This window comes from Canis lupus, chromosome 8, assembly GCF_011100685.1.
Source record: "Canis lupus familiaris isolate Mischka breed German Shepherd chromosome 8, alternate assembly UU_Cfam_GSD_1.0, whole genome shotgun sequence".
Classification (NCBI taxonomy): domain Eukaryota; kingdom Metazoa; phylum Chordata; class Mammalia; order Carnivora; family Canidae; genus Canis; species Canis lupus.
In genome coordinates, this window is record NC_049229.1 from 40,154,166 (window position 1) to 40,176,388 (window position 22,223).

At 34.9% G+C, this 22,223-nt stretch overlaps 1 protein-coding gene across 1 annotated transcript in view; it reads left to right on the plus strand.

The window, feature by feature from the left end:
* FUT8 (fucosyltransferase 8) overlaps positions 1-22,223 on the plus strand; it is a 147,663-nt gene that overhangs the window by 54,167 nt on the left and 71,273 nt on the right. The window contains 1 exon segment of the mRNA NM_001005262.2: positions 2,053-2,167. Coding sequence (NP_001005262.2) covers positions 2,053-2,167 — 115 coding nt within the window.

The following is a 22,223-nucleotide window of genomic DNA, read 5'->3' on the forward strand; positions in this document are numbered from 1 at the left end:
TGCCTGCTTCTCTCTCTGCCTATGTTTCTGCTTCTCTCTCTTTGTCTCTATCAATAAATAAATAAAATCTTTAAGAAAAATAAAAAATAAAAAATAAAATAAATAGACCCTGAGAAACTAATTTAAATAAACTTCCAGCAGAGCCCTGTAGCACCATTATAGTCTAAGACTTCTCATGTGTTTCCATGATCAACTCACACAATTTCTTATGGGTAGTGACATTTCCCCTAATAAAAGTAAAACTTTAGGGATCCCTGGGTGGCTCAGCGGTTTAGCACCTGCCTTCAGCCCAGGGCGTGATCCTGGAGTCCTGGGGTCGAGTCCCACGTTGGGCTTTCTGCATGGACCCTGCTTCTCCCTCTGCCTGTGTCTCTGCCTCTCTCTCTCTCTGTGTCTCTCAGGAATAAATAAATAAAATCTTTTTTAAAAAATGTAAAACGTTATAAAAATACTGTAGGCTACCTAAAAATCCACAGGGGCCTCAGTTTTATAATCTGAAAAAACTTAAAAGTTGAACCTCTATCCATTGTGTAAGACTATAAGTTAATTTCTTTTTTATTTTTAAGATTTTATTTATTTATTCATGAGAGACACAGAGAGGCAGAGACATAGGCAGAGGGAGAAGCAGGCTTCATGTGTGACTCAGTCCCAGGACTCCAGGATCACAAACTGAGCCAAAGGCAGATGCTCAACCAGTGAGCCACCCAGGCATCCCTTTAAATAATTTTCTATGATAGTAAATAAGACTTTAGTTTTTCCTGTGTGGTGTTATTGGTTTTTTATTAAATGGTTTAGCAACTAGTTAAGAGCCAGGAATAACAGAGAATTAAGACTATGCCATGTACTCCTAGGTAAATCACAATTTTTAAAGGCTAGCTTCATTATCTCCTAAATGAGTTCTCACTGATCAAACAAGAGTCCTGTAAGGCACTGGGTATTGGATCATTTTTCTGACTGGCCGTCAGTACCATGTCACCCACACCCAATAGTTACTTTCTCTTAGTTGTAGAACTATTCATAGGCACTCTTCATATACAAGGTAAAAGCTCTAAAACAACTCTGAGGCATTGTAGTGTAAATAGCAATGCCTAGTCTGTTCAGCTTTCTACAACAAAAATAACAAAGACTGTGTAGTTTATAAACAACAGAAACTTATTTCTCATAGTTCTGGAGCCAGGAAGTCCAAGATCTAGTCCATATTTGGTATCTGGTAAGGACCTGCTTTCTTGTTCATGGACAGCACTTTCTCACTGTGTTCTCACATGGCGGAAGGGGTTAGGGAGTTCTGTGGGGTCTTTTATAAGAGCACTAATCCCATTCATAAGGGTTCCGCCCTCATGACTTAAGCACCTCCCAAAGGTCCAAATTTGGCCCGTAGCCTGTTTTTATGAATAAAGTTTTATTGGAAAACAGGCACATGCATTCATTTACATATTGTCTATGGCAGCTTTCCTGCTACAAAAGCAACAGAGGCCCACAAAGCCTGAAATATGTATTATCTGGTTCTTTACAGAAAAATGTTTGCTGAACCTTGGTTTGGACCATTGTTTAAGACTTATGTCAGAACTTTCCTCTATCTTTTATTCCAACCACTCAGAGTGTTTATGTATGAAGAGATCATTTAAGTGGGGAAAGGAAATGACAGAGAGAACAAAGATGTAGTATTCAAATACTGGCACCAACTTATTTCTCTCCCTTATATTAATTTACCTATTTCTTTGCTGTGGGTTTCCATTTCCCCCAATGTCTGTAGCACTTTGCATTGGGAAATAAATGCAGCTGACTGGCATGGGAAAAACCAGCATGTTTTTCTCAACAGTGGAAATTTACTGAAGGAATGAATCTTGGATGTTAGGAACTAATTGTTGAATTTCACAGTCTTAATAGAAAATAAAGGAAGAGAACTAGCATCAAAAAAAAAAAAAAAAAAAAAGAACTAGCATCAGTGTGAGCACCAATCTTTATGAAGAATTTGGTTCTCTTCTTATGACTCTGTGTAATCCTATGATGAAGTACAAATAAGTTAGACCTCCAAATGTTGTTTGTCTATAGGTCTATAATGACGGATCTATACTACCTCAGTCAAACAGATGGAGCAGGTGATTGGCGGGAAAAAGAGGCCAAAGATCTGACAGACCTGGTCCAGCGGAGAATAACATACCTTCAGGTAAGAAAATTAGGTAAAGAAGTAAACCTGAGTGAGAAAAGAAGGAAAATCATATAAGCATATAAGAGATGTTGGTTTTTAGTCTTTCTAGCCCTTTTTTTTTAAAAGTATTTACTCATTTTATGTATTTATTCAGAAAGATGCTATGTTATATCTCCAGTACAATACAAAGACGGCTAAAACAAAGTCCCTGCCTTAAAGGAGCTACTGCTTACATATACACACACACACACTACCATGCAAAGTAGAAAGTGGTATTTTATGTGCGACATACAGGTGAAATGTTCATTGGAGGAAGAAGATGTCAGGGATAGCTTTGTGGAAAAGCTATTTGAATTGAGCTAAAAAGGATGATTAGGTAGGATTTAGACACATAGAAATGGAAAAGAGTATACTAGCTGGAGCATATGATATGAATAATAGTCCATAGCCGGGAAAGTGCAGGACAGGAACCCATTGAGTAATGGAATATTTTAATTTGTCTGGAGTTTTGGGTTGTATGAATAGGTGGGGTATAAAATAAGCTAGAAAAGGTAGGTTTGGGAGCCAAATTGCAGGGTTCTTTGGGTGCCGGTTAAGCTTTATGTTGCATAAGCAGCAAGTGGTTGCTGAGAGAATTTGTTGCAAAAACATCATTTTAACAATAAACAGCCTCAAGTCCTAGGCCCTTTTAAATGTATTCTCTTTATTTTTTGTGTTTTCTTCTCTTATTAATATGCATACCTAATCTTAACTATTTCTAATAACAGAAGTGGTTTACTTTTTAAATTTTGGATTTTTGCTTAATATGCTTTTCTCCATTTTGGAATTACAACCCACTTTTGAAAAATTTTTACATCTAAGAGTGGCATGATGAGGGTGTTGCTATTAATTCGAAAGTATTATTTTGGCTGAACTGGAATAGTATAGAAAGAGACTAGAGGCAAGGAGACCATTTAGGAGGTGAGGACCACCCTGCAGATGAGAAATATGGAGGTGTGTGTCAATTTGAATTGGAAATGAAGAGACAAAATTGAGAGAGACTGGGAAGGTATAATTGATAGGCCCTTCCAAGTGGCTGAGAGAGCTGAAGTGACTGGGATGATGGGCGCATTGTTATCTGACAGGGAACTTAAAGAATAGTCTTGGGGTAAACAATGAATTAGTAAGTAACTTCAAAATGCTTGAAGTTGGAACCATGCCCATCCATTTCTAATACTATGGATGGTATACTTTCTGTGTTCAGTCACTCTGCTTTCCTTCTAAGGTTGAAGTGCCTTGTAAAAGCAAAATAATAGCCAGTGACCTAATTCTCTATATTTCAAGGTGCACGTTTTCCTAAACTTACATAGGAAAAAAATAGAAAATCAAGTGTTTAAAGAGATCATTAAAAACCAAACTGATCTTGGCATGCTGTCTTGGTCTCATACTCCCATGACCATTTATCAGGGGTGTCTGCAGAATGAGAAACACTTGCCTCCTGTAGGGAAGAGGTAATTATCTCCTATCAACCAGAACTTCATTCAATGAACTATAAACAGCTGGTGGTGCAGAACTATCATCCTCATTTAAAATGGAAATAACTATAGTTTCTGAGTTTCTTCCATTTCCACATATTCATTAGATTTTATTCAACAAAAGTTATATTTAAACTATGATTTGGTCGTAGTTGAGCTCTGCATACTGTAACAAGTACCTGCCACCTGCTTTAGTTTATTTTTTCTCCTTGTCCAAGTGCTTTTACTTGTAGTGCAAATCTGATCCTCTATGTGCTGATTTCTGTGGTTCTATATTAGAGAATTTCACTTGTAAATCATGCTAATGATTTCAAACCATGTTGGCTTTATTAATCTTTTAGAGTAGAGCAAAACAGCATTTCAGTTGGACCTTACTTTCACTTTCAAATATTGCCATTTAACAGATGCTTACTTTCATGCTTTTCTTCAAGGAGATGAGGAAAATCTCAGTAGGAAAAAACATATTTCAGAAAAATATTTTTCTTTAATTATTTAATGTATTCATGATCATTTTTTCCATCTAGTCCAAAAGCTCTTTGAATTCAGGAACTATATTTTTAACATATTATTTGTTAGAGATTAACAATGCCAGTCACTTGCACTTTTCCTTCTTTGGCTACAGGTAAATAAGAGTCCTTTCTCCCATTCCAACAAAATTAAGCACTTATGTTAGTAAAGAATGCTTTCTCTGACTGGAACTTTTATTCCCAGTTTAGAAAAGCACAGCAGCTACTTTAAAAAGAATGATTTGACTGGTTCAACTAAATGAATTAGAGAGTTTACAGATGAGGTCAGCTATTTATACATATTTTTTAAGTGATTACATTTTTTTCTTGTTATAACTTTTCTTGGCATTCAAATGTACTGGTGTTCCCAAACCATTGCTTTAAGTGAAATACTATTGTAAAAAGGCTATTTAAGCAACTTAAATCCCAAAAGACATCAACAGGCTTAGAAACTGAGTACTATACTAGAAAATAAATATGTAAAGGACGATAATAGCTTCTTGGTCTTTTGGCTAGAATCAAGTGTAAAGGAGGATAAAGAAAAAAATCTTTGACCTTGGGCAGCCCGGCTGGCGGTTTAGCGCTGCCTTTGGCCCAGGGTGTGATCCTGGAGACCTAGGATCGAGTCCCGTGTCCGACTCCCTGCCTGGAGCCTCCTTCTCCCTCTGCCTGTGTCTCTGCCTCTCTCTCTCTCTTTGTGTCTCTCATGAATAAATAAATAAAATATTAAAAAAAAAAACCTTGACCTTTGATACCTGTATTCTACATAAAAATAAGTAGTTTACATAACTTAATAGAGAATTTACAAGATTCTTTTTATTTGGCCTATCAGGCAGCAGTTATATAAAGAATGATAATAATTTATAGCTAACAAGGAAATAATAGGGAAAAGGTACAATAAGAGAGGGGATCCCTGGGTGGCTCAGTGGTTTAGCGCCTGCCTTCAGCCCAGGGCGTGATCCTGGAGTCCCAGGATCGAGTCCCACGTCGGGCTCCCTGCATGGAGCCTGCTTCTCCCTCTGCCTATGTCTGTGCCTCTCTCTCTCTTCTCTCTCTCTCTCTCTCTCTCCTGAATAAATAAAAAATCTTAAAAAAAAAAAGGTGCAATAAGAGAAAATGTTTTTAATAGTTCAAATCTGTTTGGGAGATTTTAGTCATACCTTATTGTATTCCTAATAAATAATTCAGATGATTTTATAATTTACTTCAGTGATTGGTCCGGACAGTTGAAATCATTTTAAGCTTTACTAGATTTTTACTCATTTTGATGAAATTTAGTATCAGTTCTCATTATTACTAGTAAGCATTATTTTATTTTTATTTAAATTTGCCAACATGTAGTATAACACCCAGTGCTCATCTCGTCAATGCCCTCCTTAATGTCTGTCACCAGTTACCCTATTCCCCCATCCACCTCCTCCATCTATATATATATATATATATATATATATATATATATATATATATACACACATACCACATCTTCTTTATCCATTCATCTGTTGAAGGACATCATGGCTCCTTCCACAGTTTGTCTGTTGTGGACATTGCTGCTATGAACATTGGGGTGCAGGTGTCCCATCATTTCATGACATCTGTATCTTTGGGGTAAATACCCAGTAGTGCAATTGCTGGTTCATAGGGTAGCTCTATTTTTAACTTCTTGAGGAACCTCCACACTGTTTTCCAGAGTGGCTGTAGCAGCTTGCATTCCCACCAACAGTGCATGAGGGTTTCCCTTTCTCCACATCTCCAACATCAGCAACATTTGTTGTTTCCTGTCTTGTTAATTTTAGCCATTCTCGCCGATGTAAAGTGGTATCTCATGGTGGTTTTGATTTGTATTTCCGTGATGCCAAGTGATGTGGAGCATTTTTTCATATGCTTGTTGGCCATGGGTAGGTCGTCTTTAGAGAAATGTCTGTTCATGTCTTCTGCCCATTGCTTGACTAGATTGTTTGTTTTTTGGGTGTTGAGTTTGATAAGTTCTTTATAGATCTTGGATACTAGCCCTTTATCTGATATGTCATCTGCAAATATCTTCTCCCATTCTGTAGGTTGTCTTTTAGTTGTGTTGACTGTTTTCTTTGCTGTGCAGAAGCTTTTTATCTTGATGAAGTCTCAGTAGTTAATTATTGCTTTTGTTTCCCTTGCCTTCATAGATGTGTCTTGCAAGAAGTTGCTGTGGCCAACTTCAACAAGGTTGCTGCTTGTGTTCTCCTTTGTGATTTTGATGGATCCTTGTCTCACATTTAGCTCTTTCAACCATTTTGAGTTTATCTTTGTGTATGGTGTGAGAGAACGGTCCAGTTTCACTCTTCTGCATGTGGCTGTCCAATTTTCCCAACACCAGTTGTTGAAGAGACTGTCTTTTTTTCCATTGGATATTCTTTCCTGCTTTGTTGAAGATGAGTTGACCATAGAGTTGAGGCTCCATTTCTGAGTTCTCTATTCTGTTCCATTGATCTGTGTGTCTGTTTTTGTGCCAATACCATACTGTCTTGATGATCACAGCTTTGTAATACAACTTGAAGTCAAGCATTGTGATGCCTCCAGCTTGGGTTTTCTTATTCAACACTCCTCTGGCTCTTTGGGGTCTTTTCTGGTTCCATACAAATCTTAGGATTATTTATTCCAACTCTGTGAAGAAAGACCATGGTATTTTGATAGGGATTGCAGTGAATGTATAAATTGCTCTGGGTAGCACGGACATTTTCACAATATTTATTCTTCCAGTCCATGAGCATGCAATGTTCTTCCATCTCTTTATATCTTCCTGAATTTCTTTCATAAGTGTTCTAGTTTTTAGAGTACAGATCCTTTACCTCTTTGGTTAGGTTTATTCCTAGGTGTCTTATGGTTTTGGGTGCAATTGTAAAATTTTCTAAACTCTGATTTATTTAAAGTGTAATACAAAACCTGGTCAAAGAAACAACCTGCATTAAGCCTTTATCTTAATCAATAATAGGTTTCAGTTTAAATCTAAGCCTTTTTGCAATTCCAACCCATTGACATTTATTATGTCCCATGAAAATGCTGCTTGACTTAGTCACGTAGTTCAGTCAAGTTTAGTCTCCATTTTAGATTTTCATTCATTAATTTTATATCTTGGTTTTACTTAGGAGAAGCCATTTCACAAAAGATACTAGAAAATAAAAAAATACTTATGGCAACTAGACTTCATTGGGACAAAGTTCTATGGTTGTCTTAGTTAAAATTATTTTCTCTTTAGAGCTGAAGGGCTTATGGTGTAGTATAAAAAGACTAAACTGACTAAAAGATTATAATAATCTTATTGAGCAACCTTGAATATGCTGTTAGGCTCTAGTAGAATGGAGCAAGTAATTCTCTTAAGGTGTTTGTCTTCTATATGTTTACCTAAAATGTTCTTTATCCATAAAGTAACCATGTAATATTGGGTTGGTTTAAGTACCATTTTGTGGTGGTCTTTACAAGTGTGCTGTGTAATGATAACAAATTGAGAAAGTGCTGTTTTTGTATTTTGAAATCTAGTTTCTGATATCAATTCCAGGCTCATTTTAAAAACTATACATTGCTGATATTGTCATTATGAGTCCACATTTTGCCATAATATAAGTCATTTTTCTAGACTTTTGAATGACATGGAAGAGATTCTATTTTCATTACTGTTATTAGAATTTACTTTGTGGCTTCTAATTAGCTCATATTAAATTCTAGTCTGGTTATATTAAACACACTGAATGATAGAGATCACAATGCCTTTGTTTCTTAACTTGTTTGAAACAGTTTGAATTCACAGTGGTGAGTGCTACTAGTTATGGCATATAGCTTATGGCAAAAAGCATTTCCCAGTTTAACTTGAAATTAAAGTTAATTTAATTTCTGGTTCAGGTTGATTTTTTTTCTACCTAGACCCAAAGTTGACTATTTAAGTAATATTGAGCCCATTTTCAGTGGACTCTAAGTAAAGCATATAAAAAGTAACAAAGATGTCCTTTTTTTAGGGATTTGTTTATGTTGTGAATAGGACTTTTACTGGAAATCAGTAGGGTGATAATTTTCCTTTTTTTCATAGAATAGTAAAAGATGTGCAAATAGAAAACAAGTATTCTACTTCTTAAATGACGATAGACATTTGTTTTTTCCATTCAAATATAACAGACTGGCTAGAGAAATAGTAATTTCTCTTTTCCTGTATGGATTCCAGCAACTGTAGATGGTCTATAAAATGGAAAGTGGCCAGGTCATACTAGGAATGCATTGTTGGGGCTATTAAACATGTATTTCAGATTTTGAAGAAACCCTAACTCCCAACACAAAATGTAGACACATTTGTCTTTGACAAAACAAATTCTTTAAAATAGATTTAATGCGGGGCACCGGGTGGCTCAGTGGTTAGGTGTCTGCCTTTGGCCCAGGGCGTGATCCCGGGGTCCTGGGATCAAGTCCAACATCAGGCTCCCCACGGGGAGCCTGCTTCTCCCTCTTCTTATATCTCTGCCTCTCTCTGTGTGTCTCTCATGAATAAATAAATAGAAATATAAAATAAAATAAATAAAATAGATTTAAGGCGAGGGGCCCTGGTGGCTCAGTTGGTTAAGCGTCTGCCTTCAGCTCAGGTCATGTTCCCAGGGTCCTGGGATCGAGCCCTGCATCGGGCTCCCTGCTCTTCCCTTGGCTATTCTCCCTGCTTGTGCTCTTCCCTTTCTCTCTCTCTCTCTCTCTCTCTCTCTCTCTCTCAAATAAATAAAATAAATAAAGTTAGAATATAACTATAAATTTTATTTGTCTGCTGGTGTACTGAACATGAGATCAAACCCATCATCAGGTATTCTCAGAGTTGTAAAATGTGTTCTACTGAGTGATTCAGGTAACACTTGTATTTCTGACCAACAAGGATGAAAACTAAAAATAAAGTCAGAGGTACAAATATTTATAACTCATTAGGCAAAGTCATTAGCTTAGCTGTATTAAGATGTTAATTAAATATATAAAACGACTGGAGTAGGTAGAAACTTTCACAACCTTTCCTTGTTTGAAAGAAATTATTAGTTTTAAAGAGATCAAATGGAGAAAAGTAGACAGTTTCTTAGATCTAAGACTTAAGAATATACTGAGAAGGAGAATATCTTTCCCAAGAACAAGAATATAAACAGGTTTGATGAGGGAGGAACAAGAAGTGGTAAGTAGATACAACATCAAGAATAGCTTTCATAAAATGAAAGAGGGGAATTGTTATACTAAAAGTCGATGGACAAAGGTGGTGATGAGAAAAAAGGAAAATTTATTAAAGTTAGTTTTCTAAGCATTATTAAAAACCACACTATCTTGAATTCTTACAGATTTTACAGAGTCCTTGCATATGGGAGCATAGGTCTGATTGAATTGTTTGTTTATTCAGTAAGTATTTGGATGTACTAGACATTAGGTATGTTGCTGAGGATTTAGGATGGTGAACAAACAGATAGGGTATGTTGTCTGCTCTTGGAAAGCTTAAAGTTTAGTAACATTCTCAGAGTATCTCTGAATTAATTATCCTCAGATATACACACTTGCACACGCACACATTGTTTTTTTAATTCCCATTGTTTTGTTTTGTTTTGTTTTGAGGTTTATGTTTCTGTCTCATTATTTGGATCTTTTTATTAATTCACCTATTACACTAATTTTGCTACAGGCTTTTTTATTATCCCTTAAATATTTTTTATTATGGAAAATTTCAACATATATAACAATGAGAGACTCGTGAACCCCTATGTACGCCTTATCCAGCTTTAATAATTATGAATTCATGCTCAGTTTGTTTCATCTATACTGCCACCAGTCCTTACCATCTCCAGGATCATTTTGAAGCAAATCCCAGATATTTATCATTTTATTTATAAATGTTTCAGAATAAATTTCTAAAAGTTTAAGATACTTTTCCAAAACATAACCACGTACTATTACTCCACCTAGCATACTAAGAATAGTTCTTTAATATAATCAAATAACCAGTCATCGATCAAATTTCTCTGATTGCCAAGCACATTTTAATGTGCTAATCAAAAATTGATTATCTGGGGAGGAATTCCAAGAAATGGCAGAGTGGGAAGCACCAAGAATCTGTCTCCTCACCTAGACATCAGTTGCACTGCAGAAACTATGTAATATAACTATTTTGGAACTCTGGAGTCAGTTGAAGGCTTATAACTTCCAGGGGAAATCTTCAACTATAAATTGCAGTTAAGTTTGGTTAATTTCCTCTCTTAGTTCCACAGCAGCTACCCACCCCATACTCCCAGCCTCATGACAGACAGCTGTTATGTGTTCCTAGAATGCAAGGATGGTTCAACATATGAAAATTGATCACTATAATATGCTGCATCATCAAAATAAAGCAAAAAACCCATTTGACCATCTTGATTGCTGCAGAAATAAATGTTCAACAAAATCCAGTACTTTTTCATGATAAAAAGACTGAACAAAATAGGAACAGAAGGAAATGACCTCAACATATAAAAGCTTGATTTTTTTGTATATTGATATTGTATCCTACAACTTTATTAAACTCATACATTAATTCTAGTAGCATTTTTGTAGATTCCATCAGGTTTACCACATAAATTATCATGTCATACCAAAATAGACACATTTATTTAGTCATTTTCAATTTGGATGCCATTTTTGCAGTATTCTCTTAAAAGCCACTTATCTTAATTAAATAGTGTAACTTAATATTAGCATAACAATATAGTGAATCACAAATTTAGTTCCTTCTTTTAAAATCTTTGCCAAAGTCTGATTTGGGATTTTAGGTTTTCTTAGCAAGAGTTTAAAAACATTTTGAAGGGGATCCCTGGGTGGCTTAGCAGTTGAGCATCTGTCTTTGGCTCAGGGCATGATCCCGTGGTCTTGGGATTGAGTTCCACATTGGGCTCCCTGCATGGAGCCTGTTTCTCCCTCTGCCTGTGTCTCTGCCTCTCTCTCTCTCTGTGTCTCTCATGAATAAATAAACAAAATCTTAAAAAAACAAAACAAAACATTTTGAGATGTCCAGTGGTTATGGAGGAATTTTTTAAATTCCTAGCAGTGTAGTCAGCACAACTATTCCAGCACTCTGTTGTTGTTGTTGCTGTTGTTGTTTTTTAAATATTTATTTGAGAGAGAAAGAGAGAGATTATGAGCAGGAGAGGCAGAGGGAGAGAGAGAGAATCTGAAGCATGTGCATTGAGCGTGGATTCTGATGCAGAGCTCCATCTCACAACCATGGTGGGATCTTGACCTGAGCTGAAACCAATAATTAGTCACTTAACTGACTACACCACCCAGGCACCCCAGCATTTTGTTGTTTTTAAGTTTACATATTTCTTATATATTCATATCTTCTTAATTATCGATAAGAAAGGCATTTTTGTGTGTGTGTTTAACTTCTGTTTATTTTTTCTGCCAAGTTTTTTTTTAATGCCAGTTAGTTAACATATGGTATAATATTAGTTTAAGAAAGGCTTTTTAAAAACATCATTCCTGGGATCCCTGGGTGGCGCAGCGGTTTGGCGCCTGCCTTTGGCTCAGGGCGCGATCCTGGAGACCCGGGATCGAATCCCACGTCGGGCTCCCGGTGCATGGAGCCTGCTTCTCCCTCTGCCTGTGTCTCTGCCTCTCTCTCTGTGAGACTATCATAAATAAATAAAAATTTAAAAAAAAAATAAATAAATAAAATAAAATAAAATAAAATAAAATAAAATAAAATAAAATAAAATAAAACATCATTCCTTAGTAGAAGTATATAAGAGAATGCATGTGAGGTTCTTAACATCTATTACCTAGAAAAAAATAAGCAACTGACAACATTCTGGGTGCTACTCCCCTACCTAATATTTTATCCTCTTTACTTTTTTTTGAATATGTTGAACTTAAATTAAATTTTATTTAATATAGGTCTATCAACCTAACATCTACTTGTTTTGAATGTTACTCAGTTTCTGTTTCTGGAAATATGACTCTTTTTTTCCTAAGAAATGGCAAATTTCACAATAATTTGACTCTGCCTTAGGTTACAATATACACAGTGTTATAGAAACAATTTTCCAAATCTTAAAGCAGGTCTGGTTTCCACATAGGAATACTGTTACATTTGGTGATTTTGATCTTGATTACGAAGTCCCAGGCCAGGAGTTCATTTTCCAGAATCCTATTCTCAATTTTAGCAAGGCAAAAATACTGAGGAGTAGCAAAGCTCCCATGAAAGGAAGAAGGAGGGTACTGACGAGAGGTGGATTCAGATCTAGGGGCTGGACCTGAAATCTCTACAGTTTTTGGCACTCTTCTTTTATAAAAAGGAATACAAATACAGAATTAAATATTAAAGTAAATAGTTACAGTCAAGTTTCATTATTTGTATCATTATGTTCTATAAAGTCACCATAAACACTGAATTAGTGAACCACAGCTCTTGGGTTCCTGGAAATCTAGTCACACCTTTTTTGCCAACCAATTAATATATAACCTTATGCTATGTGTGTTTCCATTTAAAAACATTTTATATAATATCATTGACTCATTAACATTGAGTTCATAGCTTAAAGCACTGCAAGGCATACTTGAATGAAGCTTATGTAACACATATTTTTTCAGTAAAGCATATCACAGCTTTCCTGTGCTTAGGAACACTAGACATCACTTCAACACTATGTTTAGGGGTCATTTTTAAACAGTAAAGTTGTCAACAAATGCACAAAAATGCAAAAAGCATTGTATAGACTGCAAAAAGAATGCTTGTTTGTAGTATGACAGCTAAAACCAGAAGGCAAAATGCTACCTTGTTTGACCTCAGCTGAGAACTGTGTGCTTCAGGCAGCTCATATTTTCACTATATTGTATGTGTCCACAAGTGACCCTGAGAGCACCTCAAGTATTGATTTTGCAGTTGCAAGTAAATTTTAGCTAGTAGGCAAATTTGCAAATATGGAACCTATGAATAGTGAGATTTGGTTATTTATAATGAAAAAAAAAGAAATACCAACAAATTACAAATTTTACAAAGTTGACAAATACCATAACACAATACTCCAGAAAAATTGAAAGTTTTATTATTGCCTGACACTCTGTAATACCGTTTCTTAGCTTCATGCTCTTTATGATTTATAGGATATCCTGTACAGTGAATTTACAGTGATTTTGTAATATTTTCTATGAAGAGAACAGAAAAATTCAATCAGATCTTTCTCTAACATTGTTGATAAAATTGTTTTTTAATTACTGATATTTGTGATGCACAAAATTTGCAACTTTACATATCTCATGTTTGTAGTACTTCTATAAGCTTGTGCCATATGAAGGAAATTCTATTGCATGTGATTATCAAAAAAGGAACAAAGAATAATACATATAATTATTTAACTACATTTTACATTATATACACTACATTTTTTAGGATATTAATGACAGAAGAGAACTGTGTTGACTAGGCATTATTGAGAACTAACTCCCAATTCTCTGATTACCTGACACTTCCCATGCTAGGTGCCAGGGGACCTATTGACATTGTAGTACATCCCTTTGCCCTGTATCTATTTATATCACAAAAATAACTGCACAAAAGTAATCCTGAACCACATAAATACATCCTTATAGATCTAAACTAAATGAATCCCCACCTTAATTTTCCCATAACAGGAACCGGAAATGCTGAAGGCCACTTCATTGCCACCCAATATTGACACCAATAGTGGAAAAGTGAGATGGAAGGGAATTCTAAGTGGGACAAGACAGCTATCTTAACTCATTGTGATCAAATTTTGCATTTTTTAGCAAAAACACATGACCAGGTAAACACATTACGTATACCTCCTCCTCCCAGGGCCTTTGAAAGGACCTGTTCAAATGAGGGTCCCTTCAGCTTACGTTTTAGTAAACACACTCTGCTCCTAAGGAAGCCTTTGTCACTGAACTAAGAGGGAATCTAACATCCCTTAGACATAAGATTACCTAAGAACCACTGTAATTAAGAAGCCTGAAATAGAAAAAGACATACGGCAAATTTAGATGAAAAGTAATAGATGCTGACTGTTTAAGATTGAGTGGGTTCTGTCTCAAGTACATAGATAACAAAGAAAGACTAGGTTGCCTCCAGTTAAAATTGTACTTTATTTATAAAGCAGCTTTCTGACTAGGACTTTCACTGTCTTTCCCTAGAGTATGCAGTACTTTCTCAAATTGACCAGCCTGCAATTGATTATTAGCTGCTATTCAGTAAATGTCCACAGCCTTTTTGTACGACCCCATACTCTAGGTGTAAGTCCTCGTTACTGTAGACAATAATAGTATCTGCTCAGTAAGCCTCACTGCTCACTCTTCTGTGCTCACACTCCTTAATTGCTTAACTCAGGACAGAGTACTGACTAAGAATCTAAGATCAAATAAGTCTCTGATGTGACTCAGTGATAAGTTATAAAAGCATATAAATATAGCATTAAAATATATAGATATGCTCTGATGCTAGAAAATGACGCATGCTCTCATATTGCTTATGGTACTGTAGTAGTGATTCTAAAATGTGCTTAGATGTTCTGTATGAATGCCATCATATGTTTGACCTACCTAAACCAAAAAGGCCAGTTGTGATCAATATTTATCAGGGGGTGGTGTGTGTGATTTGCACAGCTCATATCACTTCAAAAACCCACCTGAGAAAGGTTATTAGTGATTCTGTTTTTTTCTGTGGAAAATTTAGGCATTCAAAGTCATTACATTGGTTTTATACTGGGTTCAGGGTTTGGATCAATCATTTTGAAAATAGATGATAAAACATCCAAGTAGCCCAAGGTCTCATTAAAGTCCTTTAATTGGAAGGTGAAAGAGGGGATATTTCTTTAAAATCTTCTGCTACATTAAAGGAAGCTGTGAGCATGGATAATGTCTGTAAGCTTCTATACACTTCCCTTCTATACACTTTCTGTATTACTCAGTAGCAGGCAAAACTCTTACAAGGCAGGTGTTGTTATATTCAGCATGTAGGAGAATAAATTGAGGCATAGAGAAGTTTGTATAACTTGCCTAGTAAATAACAGAGAGAAGAAGCAGAATCTTAACTCCAAGTTGTTATATTTACCATTAACAAGTGCTTTGAGGAATGAGTATTTTGATTTTTATTTTATTTTCCTGGTGCTTTGTTGAAGGAGACTAACTGAATATAAGCTTTAGGGCTGCTTTTAATATTGTCTGGTGAAGCCACATCCTCTTTTGCATCTGTCCATCATTAGCAATATAGGACCTTGCCACAGAAACCTTAAAACAGACTCCTCATGTATCTAGTTAATAGAGGAAAGTGATATATAACTTTTAAATAACTAAATGAGTAGAAACACAAAATGTAAAGTTTCTAGAAGTGGCCTTTGCCTATATATATTGTTTCCAACTCTTAAGATGATTTCTTTGTCATTAGAAAAGATTATGAATTGTGAAAACACATAGAAATTTGTAAAAGTCATTAGAGAATATGAACTTTTTTTCAGTAATGAACAAATCTGAAGAAAAAAGATACGGTAATATTATGATATGGAAATCTAGGGGAAATATGTTTAAAAAGTGATTGTCTTTGTAATCATGACAGTAGTCATAAGAAGTGATTTTCTTTCTTTGAATTATAAAAAGTTTAACTTTAATGGTGGTAAAGTATAGAATGATGTGCTAAGTAGATTAAAATTTAGATAGAGGTGTGAATAGAAAGCTTGGTTTTTCACAGAAGAAATGTTAAACATATTCTGACTTCCCCATTAAGTCAGATCTATCAAACATCTTTCTTTCCAGGTGGTAAGAAATGAATATTACTTGTTCCTATCTAGTTTTCGGTGTTGTTCAATACACTGTAGAGGTATCCTTCAAATATATCTATAGATGAGGTCAATGTTCTCTTCAGAAAGAGGAGTCAAGATCTTAGCAGCTGAGACATTAGGAAAATACTATTAGTCGTGTAAGTAGAAAGTAATGTGGGCGTTGGATCCTAGATTTATTGAAGAGCTAAATCTATGTATCTCACTAATGGTAAGGTCTCAGAAGTTTTATCAAATCAGAATGCAAAACAGAAAAAGACATAGGTTCCAATGTTCTTAGAGAACATGTATTCTTACCCATCCTGTCTAATATTGTCCTTCCTTTTGCCACCCTGTTTTTACAGATTTTATTGACCTAAACCAGAGGTTAGCAAACTATCACTCTCAGGGCAAACCCAGCTCAGCTGTTTTTGTAAATAAAGTTTTATTAGAATAAAGCCATGCATATTTGTCTAAATATTGTCTATGACTGCTTTCAGGCCACAATGACAAAGTTAAGTAATTGTGACAGAATATGAATTTATGGCCTGAAAAGTCAGAGATACTTACTGTACGGCCCTTTACAGGAAAAGTTTGTTAATCCTGGGCTAGACGTTGATAGAAATAATTCTTAAATATTTTTGCCTTCTATTTTCCTTTGCTTCCTCCTCCTGTTCCTTCAGCTGTATATAAGCTCTTATCTGTATTTGAGATACCAGCTTTCTGAGCATATGCCTTTGCCCCTTGCTGAAGTTCCTATCCTAATAGGTTATTTTTTACATTTATGGGTGAGTTGAGATTTACTGGTTAGATCATGGGACTAGATATGAAGCATATGTAGGTTCTCAAGAATATGCTCTGTTACAGACTTTGGCCATATTTACTTTAAATCATATTGAGAGCACAGTGATCTCCTTAAGATATAGTAAGGAACACTGTTAATGATTATGAAACTTTCAAATGCAAAACGATGTCAACTTAAATATTGGGGCCACATCTTGATATATTCTGAGTAGTATCAGGTTCTACTAGAGGGACTTTAAAGCAGTTAAACTAATGAAATCAGTTTTTATTTTACTTTATCTTTTATTTCTTACATGTTGGAGATAGGGAAGGAATGAGAGTAGTATTTTTATTTTTAGTTAATAATTTTCTTCTGTTTTACTGTATAGCAAAATTCTTCTGGTATATTTGGGCTATTATTGTCATGCTATCACAAGAGGCTATAATAGCCAAAAAAGATTAAGATGCAGATAGTGGTGCCTGAGTGGCTCAGTCGGTTAAGCATCTGACTCTTGATTTCCATTTAGGTCATGCTCTCAGGGTCATGAAATTGAACCCTGAATGGAGACATCTAGGACTCCACTCTGGGCATGGAGCCTGCTTAAGATTCTCCCCCTCGTCCCTGGCCCAACCCCTTGCTCGTGCATACTCTCCCTCTTAAAATAAAAAAAACAAAAACAAAAACAAAAAAAACAATGCAGATAGAAAAAGAAGCAGATAGATTTTAATATCTGAATAGATAGAGATAGGTCACTATTTTTATCATTGCTTGTTACTGGTTTCTTTCAACTATTTCATGTCTTTCTCAGAGCTGTTGCACCTTTTATTCCTCTCTCTTTTCATTGGCATAACCATTGTTTATTATTAGACAAAATGTATCACCTATAAAAAGCCAACACTTTTATACTCACATACCCCATCATTTCTTTTTACAAGTTGAAGCATATCAGGGACTATCTGCGATTGTTGGAAGAATTCTAGTTAACATTCTGCCAATAAAATTGTCCTATAGCTTTGTGGATATCTCCCTTGCTCAGAGGTTGGTGGGGTTTTTTTGTTTGCTTGTATGGGAGGTTTTTTCATTTATTTGTTTTATTCTGAATTTTGGTCTAAATCCTCTTCCCTGGAGTGATTAAAGTGGTTGTACTTGCTGGGTTTGGAAGTATCAGAGCTAGTAGAAGAGACCATGCCTTAAAGCTGCAGGTACTGCTAGAAATAAAGAGAGGATGCCTTGTGAGAGGGTTGGTTATGATTAAAGGGTTAGGGGCAGGATAGATACTATGTTTGGCTTGCAACCAAAAAAAACCTTAGTGCCCTGGATGAAAAAAGAAATAAAGCTGTACCCTAAGAAAAACCTTTTAAATATAAGGAGTTTTGCCTGTGTTCAAAGCCTACATTCCATAGAAGCTTTGAATAATCTTTTAAATGTTCACTCCTAGAGTTCTTTTCTCCCAGCAGATGTTATATTTTCCTTTTATATAAGAAGATACAGTACCATAGTGTTATCAAGATTCAAATATTGAAAAAGGGTGGTTTATCATTTTTAAAAGAAACTTATACCTCTGGAAACACAAAGTCATTAGTTTTCCAATAAATAAATAAGTAGCATTACAGATATGAATTAAATGTGCATTAAATGAGAGTTTCTGGATAAGATACATTAATATTCTTCCTATTCTTCCTGCTAAGTAAAAACCAAAATCCTGTACAATATGAATCTTCTACATTTATTTGCTTGCTTTATTCGTATATATCCTTGTTGGAGGTGCTGCAGAATCCTCCAACCTAAAAATGCTAATGGGTGAAGCCAAAAAGGCCTCATTTTGATTACATTTATCCTATTCCAATCATGAGGCAACTCCCATTCTCCTCACCACTAGAGTGGAAGAAAGTTATGGAGAAAAGAGAATTAGAGAACAGGATTTTTCAAGTCTGTGTTTGATATCCTGAGCAGACCTCTGAACATCACATACATGTAACTCTTGAGAATCAATCCAAAAAAAGGGTTTGAGAACTGAACTCTGGTATGATATACCACCTAGGCTTCACACTGGCTCTTGATTAGCCACAAGTAGGGCAGAGCAAAATAACATTGCAAAACCTTTAATAATTAAATTGCCATTTGAGCAACAGCCAGTAAAAATAAGCTAGGAATCTATGTAGTTTGCTTCCTACCAAAATAGATCATTTAATAGAAAGCTGAGTCTCATAACATAATATTCACCATGTACCAAGAACCAGGGAAATCAGGAAATCATAATTCAAATAACAAAAGATAATCAGCACACAGCACACTTAAATGACATAAGGGTTGGAATTACTGATAAGAATTTTAAAGAAGATATATAATAAAAATACTCAATTACTCAAATTCAAGACTTGAAACAAATGAAAAAAATAGATAGCCTCAGCAAAGAAATAGATGGTACAAGGAAAAAACATGAGAATTTCAGAACTGAAAAATGCAATAACAAGTTAAAAAAAAACTGGCTCATGATAGGATAGCTGGAACAGAGGAAAGAATCAGTGCACTTGAAGTTAGATCAATGGAAATTATCCAGTTCGTTAACAGAGAATAAAGATTAAATAAATAAATAAACAGAGCCTGGGACCTGTGGGACAATAACAAGAGCAACAAAAATTTATGTATGTTATCTTTGGAGCCTAAGAAGGAGAGAAGGAAGAGTAAGGGGTTGAAGAAATGACTGAAAACTTCCTAAATTTGGCAAGCCATCAAGTTTAAGAAGTTGAGCAAATTCCCAACAGAAAAACCCAAAGTAATCCATTTCCAGATATTTTCTAAGTAATTTGCTGAAAACTAAAGTCAAAGAAAAAATTCTTTAAAGCAGCTGGAGAGAAGCAATGCATTACCTACAGAGGAACAAGTTGAATGACAGTGAATTTCCTATTGGAAAACACAGAGGCCAGAAAGAAGTAGTAAGATACTTTTTTAAGTACCAAAGGAAAGAAGTGGCAGCCTAGAATTCTTCATCCAGTGAAAATATGATGGGGTGAAATAAAGACATTTTCAGGTGAAGGAAAACTGGAAGAATTCATTGCCAACAATCTTAAGTCAAAAAAAAAAAGGAAATTCTTTAGATGGGAAGAAAATAATCATAGAAGGAAACTTGGAGTGTCAGGAATTAAGAATGCAAATGAAAGCATAGATACAGGGTGATTGATTAGTCTTCTCCTCTGAAATTTTTAAAAATGTTGGTGGTGGAAAGCAAAATTTATATTGTCTGATGTAGTTTTTAATGTATATATAAGTGATCTTTAAGAATTATATCATAAAAGGGGAGAGAGTAAAGGTAGTGAGGTTTCTACATCCCATTTGAAATAATAAAATGCTGGGGATCCCTGGGTGGCTCAGCGGTTTAGCGCCTGCCTTTGGCACAGGGCGGGATCCTGGCATGGAGCCTGCTTCTCCCCCCTCCTGTGTCTCTGCCTCTCTCTCTCTCTCTCTTTCTCTATCATAAATAAATAAATAAATAAATAAATAAATAAATAAATAAATAAATAAATAAATAAATCTTTAAAAAATAATAATAATAAAATGCTGATATGAATAGACTGTAATAAATTACTTGTGTATGTTTGTGTATAAATACATATATGGCCATTAACAAAACTCTGAGGAAATATATTTAAAAACAGTATAGGTGAATCAAAATTGAATACTGAAAGTTCAAATTATGCACAGGAAAGCATGAATAGATATTGGATTTGTTAATACTTTTGCTTTATGAATTGGTATAATTATGTGGATTTTCTTCTTTAAACTATTAATGTGGCAGATTACATTGAATGAATTCTGAATACTTAACTAGGTTTGCATTCCTTGAATAAACCCCACCTGGTCATGATATGGTCATGATAAAAATATATATTCATATATCATATATGCATATATACTAAAATAGGTTGAAAATTATAAAAATGGTAATACAACACGTTGATAAGGTGGTAAAAAAATGTCAACATGATAAAAAAAAAAGTTTACAAAATCCAATACCCATTCATGATTAATACTCAGCAGACTAGGAAAAAAAGGGATATTCTCCAATCTGATTAAAAAAGAAAAAAAGAATTTACAAACAACCTACAGGTATCATCACACTTAAAGACTAAATGCTTTTCCCCTAAAATTGGGAAGGAGCAATGATATCCTCTCTCACCTACTCTTTCAGTTCTATTCATAGTAATGGAAGTTCTGTGCAATCCAGTAAGGCAGACAAAGAAATAATTGGCATATATACTAGAAAGAAAACTGTCTCTATTTGCAGGTGACATGATTGTCTCCGTAGTAAAATTCCAAGTAATGTACCAAACAATAACAATAATCACACAACAATAAAGCTCCTAGAATAAGTGAATTTAGCAAAATTGTGGGATATGTGATCAGCACACAGAAATTAATCATATTTCTATATACTAGCAAGAAATATTGGAAACCAGAATTTTAAGACATATAGCCACTTACAGTTGCTCCAAAAATTAAAAATGGAACACTTACGTAAAAATACATATAAAAGTGCTGATGAAAGAAACTAAAAATCTAATGAGTAAATGAATATATTATGTTGGAAGATTCAACATAGAAAAGATGTCAGTTCTTCCCAGACTGATCCATAGACCTAACATAATTCCTATTAAAATCCCAGCAAGTCCTTTTTCCTTTTTGTATATATAGACAAATTGATTCCAAAATGTATATTAAAAGGCAAAGGAACGATAATAGCTAAAGCAATTTTGAAAAAGAAGAATATAGTTGGAGTAATCATACTTTATCGTTTAAAGGCTCGACAACTATAGCAATGGTAATCAACATAATGTATGGTATTGGAGGAGGGGTACACATATAAATCAATGAAACAGAGTTTCAAATGGAACCACATGGGTATGCTGTTTTTCATTGAGGTGAAATTTCTAAAACTATTTAAAATTAACCATCTTAAAATGAATGTGCTATTAGTGCATTCACAAGGTCGTGCAAACCACTACCTCTATCTAGTTGCACAGCATCTCATCAGCTTAAGAGGAAACCTCATACCCATTTGTCAGTTGCTCTCATTCCCCCATTCCCTCTTCCCATAACCCTTGGAAGCCACCAATCTGCATTCTCTATGGATTTACCTATTCTGAATGTTTCATATAAATGGAATCATGCAATATGTGATCTTTTCTTTCCAACTTTGACTTAGAATAATGTTTTGACATTTCATCCATGTTGTAGCATATATTAGCATTTCATTCCTTTTTATAGCTGAGTAATACTCTGTTGTGCGAGTATACCAAATGAATTCATCCATTCATTTGTAGATGGACATTTGGATTGTTTCCACCTTTTGCTATTTCAAAATAGCATTGCTGTTAACATCTTTACGTGTATTTGAATAACAGTTTTCATTTCTTTTGAATATATACCTATGAGTGGGCAATTGATTTTTGAGAAAGGTATAAAAGCAGTTCAGTGGAAGGACATCTCATAGGGAAA